Source organism: Triturus cristatus, chromosome 1_1, assembly GCF_964204655.1.
Source record: "Triturus cristatus chromosome 1_1, aTriCri1.1, whole genome shotgun sequence".
NCBI lineage: Eukaryota > Metazoa > Chordata > Amphibia > Caudata > Salamandridae > Triturus > Triturus cristatus.
The window spans coordinates 357557158-357577287 of record NC_140579.1 but is presented as its reverse complement, the minus strand read 5'-3'; the positions used below and the strand labels follow the sequence as shown (position 1 = coordinate 357577287).

At 43.7% G+C, this 20130-nt stretch overlaps 1 protein-coding gene across 1 annotated transcript in view; it reads left to right on the top strand.

Annotated features, from left to right (window-relative positions):
- CYB561 (cytochrome b561) overlaps nucleotides 1-20130 on the top strand; it is a 120647-nt gene that overhangs the window by 74026 nt on the left and 26491 nt on the right. The window contains exons 3-4 of the mRNA XM_085630402.1: nucleotides 6155-6258; nucleotides 6548-6705. Of these exons, the coding sequence (XP_085486528.1) occupies nucleotides 6155-6258; nucleotides 6548-6705 (262 nt within the window). The remainder of the gene's footprint in view (nucleotides 1-6154; nucleotides 6259-6547; nucleotides 6706-20130) is intronic.

Sequence of the window (20130 nt, the reverse complement as noted above, 5' to 3'; positions counted from 1 at the left end):
CCGCTTAAAGGTAGGAGCTGTGTCCTAAGACTTCAGACATCCTGGAATCAACTTAACACTAAGAAGACGACGGGAACTTCGACGCTCTGCTGCACAGAGGACTGAAGCCAATCTCCCCTGTGGTCAGGGAGTGACCACCTTGCTAACGCAAGCACCATCCAGCGAATCAACGTCTGCTTTGCCTCCCGCCGGAGCCCGAGCCCAGAGACTGACAAGACCTGGACCTCCAGACCTCTCACCGCCCGATCCACAGTCCCTGAAAAGAGGAGACCCGTGGAGGCACCGAGACACGTGGAGCCAGCCATCTTGGAACGACTACGACAAGCTGACAAGTGCAACAACCGAGGCTCCCTCCAAGTTGTGCTTTGGGATCTGAGAAGCCCAACACCCGAGCAGCATCTGCACCAAAGGTGAGCCCTCCAGCATCTCCACGATCTGCGTGGGGCCCTTCTGCATTTTGCCACTCGACGCGCCTAACCGGTTGCTGGCCCGCTGGCTAGTAGCCATCTTGGCGACGAACTCTACGAAATACACCGCTGGTCTGGTTGCTCCAGACTGGCCCTTGCTCCCCTCCAAAGGAGCAGTCCTTCTGACCTTGCTGGTCAGAACCATCAGCTTATTTCATCTCCTACAACAATTGCTTTTGCCAAGGCTTGTTTGCTTCAATCAAGTCGCCGACACCGCCGACAGCGAGAGCCTGCGTGGGACAGCTCGTGAACCGACTCCTGGACGTCGTCGACCTCCAGGGACCACGTGGCTGCAGAGACAAGCTACATCTTTCTTCCTGTTTGCACCCGACATCGCCTGGTACCCACCTGGTGCCACGCTGGTCACTGGCTAGTGACTGTGAACACTGTCCCCTCTGCTTACAGGTCTTCAACATCTCCGATCCACTCTTGGATCCACTGCATCTCTCCCGGACCGACCGCCTGCAGCATCTTTGTCTTCAGGCTCCACGGAACAGATAGAAGAAACCCGACGCACTTCGAGGCCTATGCAACCGCTTCCTGTGGGTGAGGTAAAGCTGGCACACCTGTGCCCAAGTGTAGTATTACATCTCTAGTGCCTGTGTTCCAAATCTTGAGTTCCTAGTCCATCCGGAAGATCCTCTTTGCAGTAACTTTGTACTTTTTACGCACCCATTGAAACCTATGGGAGCACGCGTGTGACTATTTGCTCTGCACACGCCACCCGTGGACCTCCTGGTCACTAACTGACGTTAGCTCCTTGTAGGCCCAGCGATTCTAGAGGCCCTAGGCCTTTTCCCTTTTCTGTTCGTGGTACTTATACCACTATTTTAGTATATGGTTTGAGCGGCCACCAGGGCCTATCCATATAAAGTGCAACTTTTGTGTATTCTACTGTAATCTTGTTTGACGATTTGTGCTCCTGTGCTCATAAAGAGACTAGGGGTTACTTTGAGAAATAAATACATATATATTTTGAATATATATCTGTGTGGTGTCCTTTCATTGGTATAAAAGGGGGTTACATTTGGTAAAACAGCTGGCTTAACACGCTTCACGAGTTTAGCCTCAAAGACTGCTTAGCCTACGCTACCACTAGGGCAGCTAGTCCGAAAAGGTTGACTGACAACCACACCATAAGGGTTGCTTGGCATGGTACAAGGTGATCACTTTAACTAGTGAGCATCATATACCAGGCCAACTTCTCACATGCACGCAAAACTATTTTTTCTTTTTTGACAACCAATTTTATTGAGTTTTGTAGGTAAGAACAAACAGCACCATTCAGAGCCACATATGCATCATCAGAATAGGGAGAAAAACACATCTCAGTGACATCAAGATTACAGAAGGAAATCACTAAAAGCATATCCACGCAAAACTATTTTATATTTCCTATATAAACAGTATTAAAGTGAGACCACAGATAATTTTAACACCTAAGTGAGTAAATGCATATGTGTATGGTCATATTCCAGAGCATAAGTCCCAAGTGGGCAGCAATATCTAATGATAAAAACAAATCAAATCTTAGCTTATTGCCGATCATCAACGATGCCCAGTGTTGTTTGTTCTGTGGAGGCCTTGTTTAACAAAAGTAAGAACCATGTACTAAAATCATGTTATACAACCCGTACAGTGAATTATAAAGCAAAACATTATAATCAACCAAACATAGCATCATAAAGGCGGTGCACAGTTCTTCATCTGTTTTCAACCCTCTCCGTATTTTGAATATAGTTCCAAAATGTACAGTGACTCAAGTCTTTTTAGGGACAATATTCTATTGCCTCCTCAGATATTTCTCTCAATCTTATCAATAGCAAACTATCACAGTAAACCTCAGTAATTTGTTACTATTGTGGTATTCTGTAAAGATTCATCTGCATTTGGCAAACTTGGCAGCGCACATTTCCTTTACAATGGAGAAAGGAGTGTTTGATGTAACACCGGAAGTGTCCAAGTGTATTCCCAGACTTGGGTCTCATGCTCCCTGTGTCACTGGAACCGAGCTGCACTCAACTGAAGAGGCCCAACTAGGCTGAAATCACTCTTGGGGTGCTTGTGTTTGGGTTCAGAAAGGACCTGTCTTAGCAGTTCAGCAGTTCATGCTGGATTTTTCCTGATGGAGCAGGACCATGGCTGATTTGAATATGAGTCGCTTTAATCTGCGGTGGCATAAAGAGGCAAAAAACGAGTGACAGGAATGCTACCCTGAGCAGTTGCCAGTGGTTATTTTCAAGCTTTCCTTCTATCACCTTTTGTTTGATCACACACTCACACATATAAAAAAAAACAATAACCCAACAACAGCACAGAACATCAACACATCAACTGTCAGCATTTTGATGGGTAAATACTGTCTCAAGCTGAACTTTGATAAAACTGAGGTCATACTTTTCAATAATAGTCCGCATTTCTGGAGTTCACTTTGTTGGCCATCCGAGCTAGGAACACTCCCCACACCGGTTCAAAAAGTGAAGAATTTAGGAATACTTATAGATGATAAATTAAATTTTAATAAACATATCAGCTCAGTCATCTCTTCTAGTTTTAACACCTTGATAATTATTAGGAAGATTCTCCCGTTTATTCCATTTTACTCAAGAAAAACAGTCATCTCATTACTAATTCCTACCAAACTGGATTATTGTAATGGACTTTATGTCAAAACTTCAGAAACAATATTTTAAAAAGTTACAGAGTGTACAGAATGCGGCGGCGAGACTTATTCTTAATCTCCCCAAGTTCCAACCGGTTTCTGCATCCATCAGAGTACTCCACTGGCTTTCAGTGTGCAACCAAATCAAATTTAAGGCTTTGTGCCTTAACTCTAGGGCTTTGCGTGACTCAGGCCCTTGCCAGCTGAAACACTCCCTAACATGGTACGTACCCAGCAGAGACTTACTATCTAAAAACACAATGAGGGTCTCCTGCCCCAATTTTAAGAGGCTCAAATGGGAGTGGGGGGCAACTGTTTTTCCTCAGTCGCCCCCGCACTTTGGAACAGCCTGCCTATAAGTATTAGAGCTGCTCCAACCTTATTGATTTTTAGGAGACTGCTCAAACCTCGGCTCTTAATTTAATTCTTTCTCTTTCTCCCAAACTGCTGAACCCACTAGCATCAAGACACCCACGGGTATTCATTCGCTTTAGAAATTTGTTAACATAACATGACACTCCATCATTACAACTTAAGAATACAATATTACTAAACAATGCCTTCACAACAAATAAAGCAACCACATGAAAGCAACACAAAACATTAGACGATAAAATTGCACAACATAACAGTAAAGCTAAAAACACATTCTCGACACAAACCATACAACAGAACACAGTACAAAAAAGATTATCATACCCTAACACACCAGCACATGCAATAATACAACACTACAACTACATAACAGACTACAACAGTGCGACACACAATGAAAAGATGACAGCACAACAGCACAATAACGAAACCACCTCTTCAAACATCTATCCCTTTCCATCACCTGCACCAATGACTTACATGACATGTATTTTCTATCCCAGATTGAAACTATGCTTTATATATTAGAAGTAATTTTGGGGTTTGGGGATTTACATAAAAACTGCACGTTTCTGGTATTTATCATTTCCTTATAACCCCAGAGAGAGGTCACAGTGCCTATATATAAATCTAGAGACCTGGCATCAGGTTGTAGGAAAACTCTGTGCTCCCATGGAGTTTAATGACATAAACTTTGTATTTTACCTGCACTCCATATTGCCGATACACCAGAAATATTCAAATTAGTATGTTGAAAGATACAGCAATCACAACTTTCCATGAGCACTCATTGATAACCCTTCTGAATTCCCGCATACATTCATGTGAAATCATTTCTGCTAGCATAATTGTACATAGTATACTGTTGAAGCTGCACTTCACCCCCCTCCCCATCTTGTGTTTGCCCTTGGAGAAACCCCTTCCCTGTACCCCAACCAATTTGGGGGTCGGAGGAGAGGTCCTCGGTCCAGTTCCTCCCTACAACGAGATTTTCTTCTACTTTTGACAGGCATCTGGGGTGGAAATGGATGGAAAAATTGTATGTGGGTGTGTAATAACTATATAAGGCATCCCAGCCCTTGCATGTAATCTTCCTACCTGTGGAACCATATTTACTCCCACATATTACAGTATCGTGGTGTAAAGTTACATGTGAGTAAATTAGTTTACTAGTAAAAAGTTCCCTTTTTGCGATTTCCAAAACTGATAGTGAATGGTAAATTATATATGAATGTCAGAAAGCGTCTCAGGGAAAGACGTCCTCACGATAGCACTCGAACAGCGGGTCATCCGCTTTTGAAGAAGGTACAGACGTTGTAGTTAAATTTGTGACTAGTTTATTACATGTAACTGGTCTTCAGTATGATACTTCTCATACTTATAAAGATAGGTTCAAACGACGATGTAGTTCGCAACTACATTTTCAATCATTAAGCAAACAATTTTTTAGATGTCCCCGATGCATTTCGGGACTCGCCCTTCGTCAGGGGTGTGATTCTACAAAAGAAAAAAAGGACAATAGGCATCGATCCAGGATGTAAAACCATAATAGTATGGTGAATAGTGGTTAGCACGTGATGTGAAGCGAGTTTCCATGCTGTCCAAATATAAGTGGTGCTCATATTTAAAGCATACGAGCGAAAGAAAATGAGGAACACGAACTATGTTACAGTTGTGGATGTTAATACGGGAATAAAGCCAAATGATGTCTGTTTGAAATTACGGAAAAAAGTACTAAAAACTGTGATCAAGCGCACGGAAATGAACTAAAACAGATGACTTCAGGGCACACTTGTATACACGTTAAAAATCACGGTGTAAATAAGGTCAGTTGGTGCACGAAAAGATAAATATAACCGGTGTAGGTGAAAGGAACACGAATGTTCGCATTGAGAATCGTGATATAAATAAAGTTGGGTGATGCTGCAATCCTTAGCGTGATAGATGAGAAAAAAATTTAACCAGTGAATTCCTTAAAAGGATCACCATAACTACGTTTTTCCTTACCTGTGAGTGCAACCGGCACACATCTTTATTCAAATTATATATGAAGCCATTTGCACATATAAGGTAAATTTCCACACGCCATTTGGCATTTTATTTCCTATCTTTTGGACATTGAAATATTGCAGTATATGTAACCTGGCTAGGTTCTAGGGTCACAAAACATATAGCTGCGAACAGTGGGTCTGTGACAAGTAATATCGACAATTTTGAGTGTGCAGGTTTAGGTGCTGCAAGATGGAAATCTTTGTCAGTACAAGGTAGCCTGGGTGACTGCGGAGACTATAATGCAATATACAGGAGTGATTCTTTACATTGATGGCGGCCTTGCTCACAAAAGGCTCCCATCAGGGTGACAACGCAGCTAGGAATCCTATTAAGCCTTGGGAGTGAAAAGTGATGATGGTGGGGCAGTTGTTTAAAATCCAGATTCATCCTGGCGTGTTGTCTAATTCTGGAAGATGCAACTGTATTAGTTTCACCAATTTCAAAGGTCAAAGCTTTCTTAAAGTGTAGGTCTTTAAATGAAATAAAACGTGTTACTGTAAATCACACTGCTTTCTCCTATACATATAACCTTGGAAGTGGACTGTGATTAAAACGTGTAATGCCCTGTATTTCATCTATCCCATGTCCTCCCTTGCAGGCATCATTGCCGTGTTTGAGAACCATGCAAACAGCAAGATCCCTCATCTCTACTCGATACACAGCTGGTGTGGAATTGCTGTGTTCATCCTTTTCTTCACACAGGTAAATCCTGCGGATTCCATTTTTGCTCCAACAGAGACTGAAGGGATTAGTTAGAGTATTGCTTCTGTCACGCTGATTAAGGGCGATACAAAATGCTTTGAAGGAATACATCTTTAGCTTCCTCTGGAAGGTGCCCCCTGCCCAGGTTGCTATGGGTGTTTGGCCACAGCATGTAAACATCTTTGGCCACTCACGCACATGAACATGGTAGGAAGATTTGCTTGGGAGGAGGTAGAGTTGATATCACTTAGCAACTCTTTCAACTTGTTTCTCCAATTCCTTTATCTAGTGGGTGATTGGCTTTGCCCTTTTCCTGTTTCCTGGAGCTTCCATGACGCACCGCAGCCGCTACAAGTCCCTCCACGTCTTCTTTGGTATATTTCTGTTAACCGCTGCTATTGGGACATGCCTGATGGGTATCAACGAGAAACTCATTTTCAGTCTGGGGTAAGTAAAGCAATAGCCGGAGTCCTTATTTTTGATGCTTGCCTCCTCTTCCCCTTAACCTAGATGTTTCTTCTAATTTCTCCTAAAAGTTATTGAAATGGCATTGTCATATTGAGCCAAAGATTACCGCTAAATGACATCATGAAAAGCTGGTCCGCCCTATAATACATTGATGACAATACCCATCTCTCATTGTTTTCAAATGTGTTGAACTCACCCACTCTGTGGCGGTATGTTCTGGCTGAAGGAAATGCATTCACGTTTGAATGATGAGGTTTTAAGTGAACAATCTTTTCTGACAATTGGAGGTTAACCAGGGCTAGGCTGGCCAGATAAGACACAGGGAATGGATGGATGGATAGGAAGGATGGATGGACGGACAGACAGCCTGGGGATGCCACAAACACATTTTCCAGGGTTGCTTTTAGCTTCCAGTTCAGCAGTGAGGTTGATGTGTATTAAAAATGTGTGAGCGAGGAAAACGCAGGAAAGATCTTTTTCCCAAAAAAGTTATAAATAATTGATATTAAAGGTGCTGAACATACTGCTATAGATGGATATTGATGTCTACCATGTGTTCCTCGAATTGGTAAAGCAAATAGTGACAGTTACAACTTCCCATATCAACCTCACCCTCTCTTCCAAAGTCAAGTGACTTCTGGAGAATAAGTACATTTAGGGGCAGATGTACGACTGTTTTTAGCAGTCGCAAACAAGAATTCGGCCAGTTTGCGACCGCAAAATTGTTCTGCCCCATGCACAAACCATATTTTGCGAGTCGCTAACCTATTAGTGACTCGCAAAATATGGTTTGGGACTCGGTATTAGGAAGGGGCGTGCCAAGGGCGTCCATTCCTAATAGCAAGTCTTACACCAATGTACGATTGTTTTGCGACTGCATTTGCAGGGCTCGACAAATCCACTCGCCCGCTCGCATTTGCGAGGGAGAATTGATGAGGGCGAGCTATTTTTAGGTCCTACTCGCCCTTTCTGGCGAGTAGGAAGACAAACTAACTTTTGTCCTCTGTCTTTAAAAACGGAGCAAAAGTGACAAGATAACAAGATTTAAATGCATTTATATTGCTCACAAAGGGAATGAGCAATAAAGATGCCTTTAAATCTTGTTATCTTGTCACTTTTGCTCCGTTTTCAGAGACGGAGGTCAAGTAGGTTGCAGTGAGGTCGAGGGGATTTTCCAAGGGACTAGATCTGCAGGACTAGTACCATTTTTCTGATTTTTCGAGCCCTGATTTGCAGTCGCAAAACAATCACAGTTTACCACCTACGTCAAGTAGGTGGTAAACCACTCGCAAACGGGAAGGGGTCCCCAAGGGTGGCTAGTCTGCTGGGCTTGTCTTTGTTAGAGATGATGTTGGTGACTTCTTCCAGCACCTTTCCTCCTGTTGCTGATCAGGTAGTCCACTTCTAGATCTTTGAAGCCAGGCAAAGTCCCTTCTTTGTGAAGCTTTGAATGTGCAGCAGGTGCAGTCCTTATGAGTGTAGTCCTCTCTTTGTTCATACCAATGGTTCAGCAGGGCAGTCCTTCTTCTGATGTTTCCAAGCAGGGATCTTAGGTGCTGTGCTGCTCTCCCATAGTTATTCCAGAGTCTGGGCTGGCAAGAGGTGGGGCACTCCCAACCAATGGGGCTCTAGTTGCCACCCTCTGTGATGACCATTTCCTTAGAAGTGTGGCATATTTTTGTCCCAGACTGCACATCTCAGTCCAAATCAAAATGGAGAAAATCTGTCTTGGGAGTTCAGGTCTGGCTAACCTAACCCACTGGTGTGGCTAACTTTTTCCTACACTCCCCTTCCAGCCCCTCTCCTAATCTAATTAGAGGGGCTCCCATCTGTCTGCGGAGGATGGGAATGGGGATGGGCTTGGTTCCTGTGCTATATGTGCTTCTCCCTTTGAAGACCAGTTTGGCTACCTAGACCCTTTCATGTTCTGGCATGTGCAGGCAGCAGCTCTCCTCCCACCAGCCCACCAGATGTCTCAATTGTTCCAGCCCCAGGCCTCTTCACCAATCAGGGAGCAGCTTGGGTCAGGCTTTCAAAGGCTGGCCAGATAGAAGAGGGTGCTACATGGCTGCTTTAGGCAACCTCAGGCAAGAAAGTTCTAAAACTACTTTCCTGCAATAGTTATAATGAATTCGACCTTAGCAAGTTGTTGGATTTATTCTAACTATTACTTTGACACTTTGAATTATTGTTCAAGCTCCCTCCTGTCAAAAGCTAGACTTTATTCAAGTTTAATAAAGCCTTCCAATGCTAGCCTATGGCGCTAGCAGCACTACAATAGCGAAAAACGAAATTGTAGTTTTTCCCTCACTAGGGCATATAATATATCTTTTATAATGTCCCTGCTTTTTATAACATGGCATCATGCCCTTGGGGCACTTAGAGCAGACCTTAGGGGTGTCTTATATGTAATAAAAATGTGGTTTGAGACTTTGGACCTAGTTGTATTTTTAAAAACTAGCTGGCAGGGTTGGCTTTAAAATAACACCAGACACCACAGCAGTGAACGCGTAAGTCCATGAACTCCACATGGGTCTCTAAACCCACATGCACTTACAGGTAGGCTACCTGAACCAATTCTAATTACACCAATTACAATATACCTTTTAAACAGAGCACTGGCCCTGTGCATCATTAGCACAGCTCAAGGCACAATCAGAGTCACTAAGCACCAGTATCAGTCAAATGCTTGGGGTGATTAGGTCAAAAAGGCTGACTTTCTCACAAATAACAAGCATTGGCAATGCCAGTATGTCTGGCTTTTAAATGAATGTGCCTCCTCAGTTTGTACGGGGTTTAGGCATTCAAAATTCATCATTCTGATGGATACTTCTAACCGTAGATTTCTCACCTTGTGAATATCCCCAGGCGCCAGACTGAATCCAGAAAATTCAAAGCAGTGTTCCTCCGCACTAGCATGTGCCACCGGGTGCCATTCCACTCCAGAAGTGATGAACGGAGCTGCTTATAAGCTTTACCCATGCATGCTAACATCTGTTCCTTACATTTCATGTTTTCAGATGCGGATCCAGAGCTCTGCTCTGTCTTTTTCTTTACTTGTGAAGATAATTTTATCTCAGCTTTTTCTAGTGTGCAAGGGATGTCATAACCTAAGACTACAGGGTTTAAGCCTTTTAAGGACAGGCACAAACAGATGTCTGCAACAGATCCCTACAAGGTGTGCCTTTGGTGCTTGGGTTCATCGCATGACTTCAAGGCCTGTGTGAACTGCGCACAGATGAACCTGAAAGCTAGCCGAAATTTCAAGGCAAAGTTCTACATGGCGAAGAACTGGAAGGCTCTGCGCAGATCCCTCTCCAATTCAAAATCGAGAGCACGGATCTACTCCCAGTCCTGTTCTCAGTGTCAGTCCTGAGGCCCATCTTAATGGCAGTCAAACTCTTCAAGTAAGGCAAATAAGAAACTCAAGAAGTCCAAGCAGGGCTCTACCTCTTCCCGCCACTGTGTTGCGAAGACGCAAGTGTGTCACTGTGCCACTCTGTCTTTTTCCCATTCCACCAAGTAGCTGATTCCTTCTCTGGCTCCATGCACTCCAGTTCTCTGGCCTATTGGAGACTTCACAGCAAGGTGAAGCCTTTCATGAGGCTATCCTATGCATCTTTGGCATACTAACTTTCCCAAATCTTCGGCCCCAACACATGCGCATGGTTCCCCAGTCGGATTACCACCATATGGACCCTGAAACCCACCTTGGGTTCTTTACTGGTGTCAGGCTCCACATTGAAACCCGCGCCAGCCTCTCGTTCATCAACACAGACACCAATGCCCAAACCCTTTATTTTGTCTGACTCTGACCCGGCTTGACCTCAGCCGAGGCCACGTCAAAATCTTGACCTGCTACAGCCTACACTGAACACATCGACTCAGGTACAATACCACTATCGCACAGCCGTCCGCAGATAGAACCAGCATTTTGACTCTGACCAGAACTTGCCATATGGAGACGACAGTGGAGGGGATGAGGACGATTTCCCTTTCTGGTGACTAGTACATGGAATTACAGGAGGCCAGAGTACTGGACACCCTACCCAACACAGGGTTGATCTCCCTCCCCTCCAACTAACACACTGTTGGAAACATGGGCTCAGCCATGCTCTGTATGATATGCTTCAGGCGACCCAGATTTTTTGACCCAGCATCCAACATCAGAGAGCTTAGTTCTAGCAGCATCATCCAATAAAGTAAACCCTGATGCCTTTCCAGCTACTCCTCCTGACTGGCAGTCGTTAACGAATGGACAGGCAAATGTTATCCTCAGCCAGCCGTGCGCTGAGGCCAGTTATCGTGAGCTGCCTATTCAAGCATTGTACCCATCCACTTTGAAACATGGTGGGTGAGATCTTATTTTTGGATCTAGAAGACCTTTGACCTTTATTAGCCCAAACCATTCAAAATAGCCCAGGTGCGACCAAATTTGTCATTCGGTTGGGCCAAGACACTACAGATTGTCTAGGCAGGGTTATAGGAATAACTTGTTGCTACGGCACCACAAGCTTCTCGGAGGACGTCCAGTTGTCCTTAATGGACAAGCCTTTCAATGGCTCCTGCCTGTTTGCCAAAATGCGGGAATCGGTCTTGGAACGTCTTAAAGCAAACCTAGCAACAGCACATGCTCTGGGCATTTCGGCTCCTGTCCTGCAATCCACCCCAAACCAATTTTGCCCTTTATGAGGATATGCTAAGGGCTTGGTTTATCGACAGCAACTGCACCACCGCCTACCCAACAGGCTTCTCAGCTCTTTGAAGGTCAGTTCATCTGGGACAGTGTTCTTCCCAATCTTCGTCCCTTTGACAACAACCACAAAACCTTTTTTATGCTTCTTAGCAGCACACAAACATCTTGTGGGAGGCAGGATCAGTCACTTCCTAAGTGTCTAATGGGGCTCTGCCATTTCATTATTTTTCGGCCCAACATACCTGCCAACCACAGTGGAATGTCTTTTGGAGGACCACCTGTCCATCTTATGGCAGGAAATTCAGGCTGTTTTATCCATAGGAGCCATAGAAAGGGTACTGGCCTTGGAAGTGGGGATTGGATGTTATTCCCACTACTTCATTATGGGCCATAGAAGGAGAGTGCCTTCCACTCTAGACTGGAACTTCACCCTCTAAATGCTTTCCTGCACAAAGAAATATTCACCCTGGCCCAGATTCTATCTGCCCTGGATTCAGGAGCCAGGATGATGGCATTGGTCCTACAGGATGCTTATTCTCACATCCCTGTCCTGCAGGTCCATAGGTGCTACCTGCAGTTCAAGGTGGACCAGAAGCACTTTCAGTTTTCCGTGCTCACTTTCAGCCTCACCATTACCCCACAAGTGTTCAGAAAGGGGATCGCACTGGTCGCTACCCATCTGCGGAGGTCCAGGGTACCAGATTTCGGCATCTCAATGCAACTCAAAGACAACTGCCAGATAACGGTGAACCACTTGACATCATTGGGATAATCAATTAGCTTGCCAATATCACATCTGACTGTTTCACAGGGGCTCTCCTTCATTAGAGACATCCTGGATATGGTGTGCTTTTGAGCCTTTCCTCCGAAACGAGTTCAGGACTATGATTCTCATGTTACAAACTCAGTCCTGGGTCTCAAGTGAGGATCACTTTGAGACGTCTTGGCCTATTAGCCTTCTGCATCCTGCTTGCCAACCATGCCAGGTGGCACATTCGAGGTTTCCAGTGGAACCTGAAGTCTTAATGGGCTCAGCACCCGGGGAATGTGTCAGATTCCATCCAGGTGTTGGAGGAGATTGCACACTATCTGAAGTGGTGGCTGCTCGACTGCTGTTGGACCAGCAGCAGACCCCTTTTCCAGTGCTGCGTCACTATTGGGTTGGGAAGGTCATCTTGGAGAAGTGGAGATCAGATGAGTCTGATCTCAGGCGTAGTTTCACCTCCACATCAACTTGCTGAAGTTGCAGGTGATTCATTTGGCATTGAAGTCCTTCCTGCCCACCTTCAAAGGGAAGCTGGTGCAAGTTCTGCACAACACCACTACTATGTGATACTGCAACAAGCAGGGCAAGGTGAGGGACACAGTCCTGTGCCAGGAAGCTGTATGCTTCTGGAGTGGATTGGCTCATCAGGGGATATCCCCGGTGGTGCATCACCGGGTGGGATCTTTAAACAACCTCAGCAAACGATGCCTAGTGAACACGAATGACCATGGCTTCCAAAGGATGAACAGAACATTTTCCAACAATAGGGAAAACCCTGGCTAGATCTGTTTGCCACTGCAGAGAATGCTCAATGTGAGCAGTTTTGCGCATTAGAGTCCCCCAGCAAGCTCTCGCACGGAGATGCAGAGATGCATTCCACATTGAGTGAGCTCAGGACTTTTGTATGCCTTCCAGCCACTACTTCTCCTGCCCCAAGTACTGAAAAAGATCAGGAATAACTGGGCCTCAAGTCATCCTTGGGGCACTGGATTGGGCCAGGATAGTTTTGTACCTTGAACTTTTGGGCTAGAGCATCTGCCCTCCGATCAGGCTTTTGCTTCTGGAGGTTCTCCAGTGATGACAGCAGGACAGGGTCCTATACATGAACTTGCGTAATCTGTGCCTTCATGTGTGGAGCTTGATCAGCAGCTGTTACGTTCTTTTGCTCTCTCTCCCAAGGTTGTTGATGTCATCCTGGTGGACAAGTGCCTTTTCACAAAATTGGTATGTGCATTGTGCTGGGACAAGTTTGTGACGTGGTACCTGGCAGTGAGACCCGTTGCAGGCAAAATTGTTGATTTTGTTATTGTTTAGTTTGTTTTTGGCCCATCAAGGCATTGCTCTAGGCAGAGTTAAAGGTTACAAGTTGGCTCTTTAAGCCTTTTCACATTTGCCTGACCAACCATTCTTGTTTAAATTACTGTTTTTATTACTTTTCTAAAACCTTTGCAGCAAATATTTCCACCAATGCCCTTTGTAATGCCACAGTCATAATTTCAGTCCTCAACTTTCTGATGCGTACCCCTTTCGAACCAATGCCTGTCGTTCATTGCGTCTTCCCAGCCTAAAAATGTTCCTCCTGGTGGTGATAACATCTGCACGCCAAGTGATAGAAGTTCAGGACCTTTTGATCCAGCCTCCTTAGACCATCTTTTCCCTGGACAAACATAAGCTGCGTTCCTACCGAAGGTGGTGATGTCTTTTGACATCTGATAACTTTCCCTCAAAAGAAAAAGAAAGACTATTGTCTGGATCCTAAGAGGGCGCTCAGCTTTTTCATTGATCAGGTCCTTCGAGATACACATTTTGCCCTCCCAGTTCCACAGGGCTTTTTAGTTGTGCCATTTAACAGATCCATTGTTTTGGTATCTATTCACAAAGTGAGCTATCTGTGGTTAGAAGTATCCATCAGAGGAACAAGTCACCTTCGATAACACTCTCTCTGGTGCATAATCGCAGATTCCGAATCGTCTTCCCCAACTCCCTGTTCTGTGGTATGTGCTTTTCAATCTAAAAAGATCCCATATAGGAGTCTGCACACTGGTTCCTTCGACCTGCTGATGACTCCATGTCTGGGAGCACGGAAGAGATCACAAAAAAACTGACATCAGCACACATGGGTGGCACTCATATGCCGCTCCATTCGTCGATTCCGGAGTGGGGTGACTTTATGTGGAGTCCCACGACGCCACCTGCCAGCATGCAAAAGCATTGCTTTGAATTTTTCAAATACAGTGGGGCACCTAGGGATACTCCAGGGTGAATAATCTGCAGTTAGATTGAGTGCCCATCAGAAAGAGCATTACTCAGCAACTTGTTCTGCATGCACTTTGTCACTCATCTTATTAGCCATATGGCCATTCATCCACCTACTGACTCATTATTGCATTCATCCAGTTACACAACCACAGTAAACTCACATACAAACTCAAAAACATGCACAATATAAATTGAAAAAAATCAAAGTAGAAAATGAAAATATGCTGCCATCTAAACATGGCAGAACTGTGCTTGCAATAACAAATAAAAATAAACAATGCAACAGGTGGCCACTTTGCCATGGTATTGTAATTAGTGTTTCATTAGTTTGAAGATCCAGCCATGCTGCCACATTTAAAACCAATGTATTGGCCCTCTTGAAATGGTAAACCATGAAGGTGGCCTGGTCTAGAGGCTGCGGCCTTGCGGCATACTGCAGAAAAAATGTACAGTAAGAAGACAGCCTGTTAGCAACATTTGGAGAGCTGTAGTATGTTCTTAAAATAAAAATATGAGAAGGAAAGAAATGAGAGGAAAAATAGGGAAACTGGAGTACTCACGCACCAGTCCTGGCTCTAAAGAACACTCATTTTCAGGTGGATATACACATGGTCAAAAAACATCCGTAACTCATAGGACAATAGAGCCGGTGTCTGAAGTGGTTGAGCCTTTGCCCCTGTTGAATGGTATCATGGATGCAAACAGAATACTTCAGCCATAGGCAGCATTAAATTGACTCTATTGCCCTGTGAGTGACAGTATTTTTCTTATCTGATTTCTTTACTTCTCCACATTATAATTACCCACTGCAGTTGCCACTGGGTAGTTAAAAAAAGCATTCTTTGTTTTCCTAATAACTTTGGCGTTATTTGACGAATCTCCACAAAACTTTCTAAAAAGGTTCTTCCACCACAGCTCCATCCTGGAAAGTTTTGGGGTGTTCCGTCAAGTGGGGGCAGGGAAAAAGAGTGGGTCCCAAAAAGATTTCCCTAGGAAGTTTAGATACAGCTACAGCCCAAATGGTTGAACAGATTTACACCAAAATTAGTAGAACGCTAAATCATCGTCCAGAAAGACTGCTTATTATGATTTGGTGTAAATCTGTAGTAGTTGCAATTAATATTCAAAAACGTTAAATATATCACGTCAGGATCTGCAGGGGGTGTTGGAGGGAGCTTTATTAAGGGTCAAGAGGGCAGGGGGCTGAGTACAGAGCTTTTGGAGCCTTCACGGAGTGATCGAGGGAGTGTGTTAGGGACAAAAGGGGCACCTTAATTTGAGTCGGGGTGTCTGGGAACGCTCGCTCTAAAAATGAAGGAAACAGACATGTGAGCCATGGAAACTGAAACTGAGAGTTTTAGCAGTTTAATTAAGAAGGTGCAACTTCAAAAACTGCAAGACAAAGGCATAAAAATACAAAATACAGAATCCAGATAGTCACATGGATAAGATGGCATTTCTGTATTAAAACTATTGTACTGTCTGAGAGAGAAAAAGACTAAACCTCAAATACACATTTATAAATGCATTATGAAAGACGTAAGTTAAATCAAGGAAGAGGTTCTCAGAATGCAAAACACACTTGATCTAAAATACTGAGAATACTCACATACCTACCTAAAACCTAAAAGAAAGCAGCTTTGTAAATGTAATACAAGTATGAAATGCTCAATAAGAAAACACCACTATAGGGACAAAATAGCATAGCAAAATAGCATACATAGCATATACAGCAAATATATTGGCAAGTTAAATTGTATCTTAAAAACAAAAAACAAGAGCTCTTGGGAACCACCCACACCCGCCTGCCATCTATTAACAGACGGGTGGGGGAGTCCAAAGATGTCTCCGTGGTCTCCCTTCTTATACTCTTTAAGACGGCCAGAAGTGCCTACGGTATCGTCATCTCATGCCACGTCTACCTCGTGACTTACAGTATGGTTCTAATATTTTACCATACATGGTGACACCCTTTCCAGTAACTTTGGTACGTGAGCTAGGTGAAAGTTCATATCTCAGGCAAGGCGCTTGCCGTAAATTGGATGGGCAGACAGAAAAATGTGTATTGTAAAGGGATTCTGTATATACATATATAAATCTTCACGTCTTGTGGTGCCCCATTCTCACCTCAGCTTGACACATCTGCGGTGGCAACTTCCCTAAAAGTATGTACCAGCCCAGGATGCAGCCTGCTGTATGTCGAAAGAACAGGGGGATGTTGAACTTTTGAGTCAGTGAACTTCGCACACGAGTAGGGTGGCGGCTCTTAGTTTGGAGCAGGAGGCCTCGCTGAGAGAGGCTGGCAGGGATTTTGGTCAGACAAGCCTAGGGCCTGCTGTTCAGTAAAAATGGGTGCAGAACTCTGGTCAACTTAACACAGCCTACAAATTAGGCTGGCAGGGCAAGGACAAGGGTCCATACCTCAGGTGTGGACAGAACGGGCCTGGGGCACCCTATGATATAAAATTGATCCTCTCTCATTCCCTCCTCTTGTTCATTTTTGAACAAAATCCTTACAGCATACCTTTCAGGTCTTTGAGGTATTTGGTAAAGGTAGCAGGCTGCATTTAGTGTAGTCCTATTGTTACTTCAACAACTTCTATAAGTGCTAAGTTATTCACATTCCCTGTTCTATCCTTGTTCTCCCTTTGCTAATTATGCATTTCTCAGGAGGTGCAACTGCTACGTACTCGGTGTGTTTACTGAAGAGCATATTGTACATTATTACAAACAGGTATGACATTGTAACACATGCCGCTTTCTGTGTCGGTAGGCCGGTGTGTGCAAACATAACATCCTGCTCTGTGAACTGTCCCCCTGTCCCGTCTTTATCAAATGGCAATTTACTCAATGTGGTACAAAAGTCATTATAATAGCAGCAATGGGGGGGTCAATGCTGCTAGTAGCACCTATGATCATTTTCTCTAATTGTTCTGAAAGTCTTGAGCAAGTCTTGAGGCATTGTTCCAATCGTTGGTACGTGTGGCTAGTGTGACTAATTGGGAGAATGTCTTATCTTCTGCTGCATCTGTACTATGTTCAAAAAAGTCTGCCGAATAATAATGTAGAGCCTCAGAGATGATACCTTTAAACAGAAAAAGTAACCGTTGGTGCCTGTCTTCAAGTAATTTGAGAGGTTTGCAAGCACTTCTATTACTTAGGCACATTCAATATGAAGAAAAAGTGAAGAAAAGGTAAAGATGTCTTGTTGTCACAACTTGTAGACTGAGGGGTTGGGGCGGCGATGTTTCCAGACGTTCTTTAGGTGATGTATCCTTGGGGCCCGCTTACACACTCGTCCTTTCTCCTCTGTGTAGCACGTGCAACCCTTCAAGATGAGCTTGGGATACCATTCCCACTTGGTAGTTTCCGTGGAACACATGTAGTTTCTGTGTGGCTCCTTGCCACTTGCACAACCCCTCAATCGCATGTGAGATGAACGCCGGTCCATTTCCAGAACCCAAAAGCATAGGTACTCATAAGCGCAGTATGAACTCTTTCAGGAGGCATTTGGCAAAAGTTTGTGCATTGCTGTTCTCGAATTGGCAATCCTTAGTCCATTTGCTGATCATGCACACAATAACCAACACGTACTTGTAGTTTTTAGTAGGGGGTATGTTGATGAAGTCCATTTCATGTGGGGAAATGAAGTGGCCTGAGGCAGTGGAAATACAGCTTTAGGAAAGCAGTCTGTTCTTCCTATCACATCGTACAAGTGATGAACCATGAAAAAAGACGGTCCATGGGGGCAAGCATTATCGTTGGTAAACATTTCTTTCCATTTGGGCCTATTCATATCCCTTTTCTGTTTGTATACATCATCCCCTGTTCCCTTCTTCCTTTTCTTCCACCCAGCCCTTATAATAATTTATTTAGTGTCATATGCTATTCTTTCTTGTACATCTGCATCAATAAATTCTTTACCAATTGATACACAGTCCGTGGGGGAGGTGTGTGCAGCACATTCTACAATTGAAACTGGAAGCAACAGGCCTTGCAATAGTTGAGCTATTAATGGTGCACGCTGCATGTGTTGTCCAGCTGAGGTAAGGAGGGAACTCCAAATGAAGAAATTAACCCAAAAATTATATTGGCATCCCTGTACAAGATTTCAAAGCGAAATTCATTATCTTCAAAAGCAAAAGAGGAATTAAAACATTGTACTATAGCTTGACCCAACAGAAAACACAGATGAAAATCTCTGTCACAGTAACACCTTTAGTAATCAAAACACTCATAGTTGTCAAACTGTGCCCAGGGATGTGGAATTCCCCTAGCCCCACGCCCAGGACATATTTTATTTTTAGGTCAAGGGCAACAAGTTTTCATGCATATTTCGTCCTTGGGACAAGTAGGCCCAACCCCTACAGCACAAACCCCTTGGCTGTCAGTTTACAGTACCGCACTATGGATCAGGGAAAGGCATTGTCTCAATATTTAGCAATGTGAGGCTATGTATACTGCTCTCAAAATTCTCTTCAATTAGATGCAAATATTTGCAGAAGCTTGAAAGCAAGACTGATAATTCTTTGCTTTTATAATAAAATGTTCACAAAAAGAATGCAAAACATTTAGCTAAACTACTAGACTAAGGTAGGTACCATTTCTTTGCAACATAAAAATAAACAAGCATTGGTAAAGCCAATGAAATTGTTGGTCAGCCTTTTAGCTTTGTCAATGCACAACTTGTTTTGGCAATATGTTTGTGAAACATCATTGGTGTGGGAGCTGCTGCGCCCTCACCATTATAGCAAACATTGGCAAAAGCAGAAAATGTTGTGGTCTCAAAAATCACACATTCCACAGTAGGTCCTGTCACTGGATAAAACACCTGTGTGTGGATATGCTCCTTGTGAAAGAACAGAATGAAGTCACTCACAGTGAAACTAGCCAAGAGAGGGAGGGAGAGACAACATTTTACTAATCATAAAAGGTCATTGTTAATGCCAGACCTAATTAGGGGCCAAATCATGAAATAAAGTGCACCCATGTCCTTGTATTAAGTGCAGATATACAACTGTTGTAAATTCACAATACTACAGAAGTAGGCCAAGAAATAGTACTCCTAGAAAATATTTGTGAACTGTATTTAAGCATGAGCAAATATGCAGGTGTACTATATTGCTCGAGCGAAAATCTTAGCCATTGCAAGTTCACTTTTCCTTCAGCCACTTATTTTGTGAGCCAGAACTGTTGCTTACCACTACCTTCAGCCCCAGTATGTAGATCTGCAGAAACGTGGCAACATAAGGGAATTGTTAGTATTCAAAGCGTACTATGGAAGGAGCCCTAACGTGATCAGAGAGGTTATTTCAGCGCTCTTATATAATGACATTGCTGCCATAATTTGTCGCTGCATTACATGGCACAAAAGGGACAAGTGGAGTTTGTTACAGGACAAGTATATTTAGGAAGCAACCTGCCCCATGAACATGTAGATATTTAATTAAATTCCAAACCCCTTTGTGCCAATCCCTACACCTTGAAACCTATTTTCAAACACCCTGAAATATTGCACCTATATATCAAAACACACATTAAATCTGTACACATTGTATCCTTGAAACATTATAATACGAAGCACAGTTATTCAATGCACACTATCCTTCTGTATTGGCATATACTCATTACTAATGATCAATACATAAACATAATATCAACACAACATTACTACTTTTCCTAT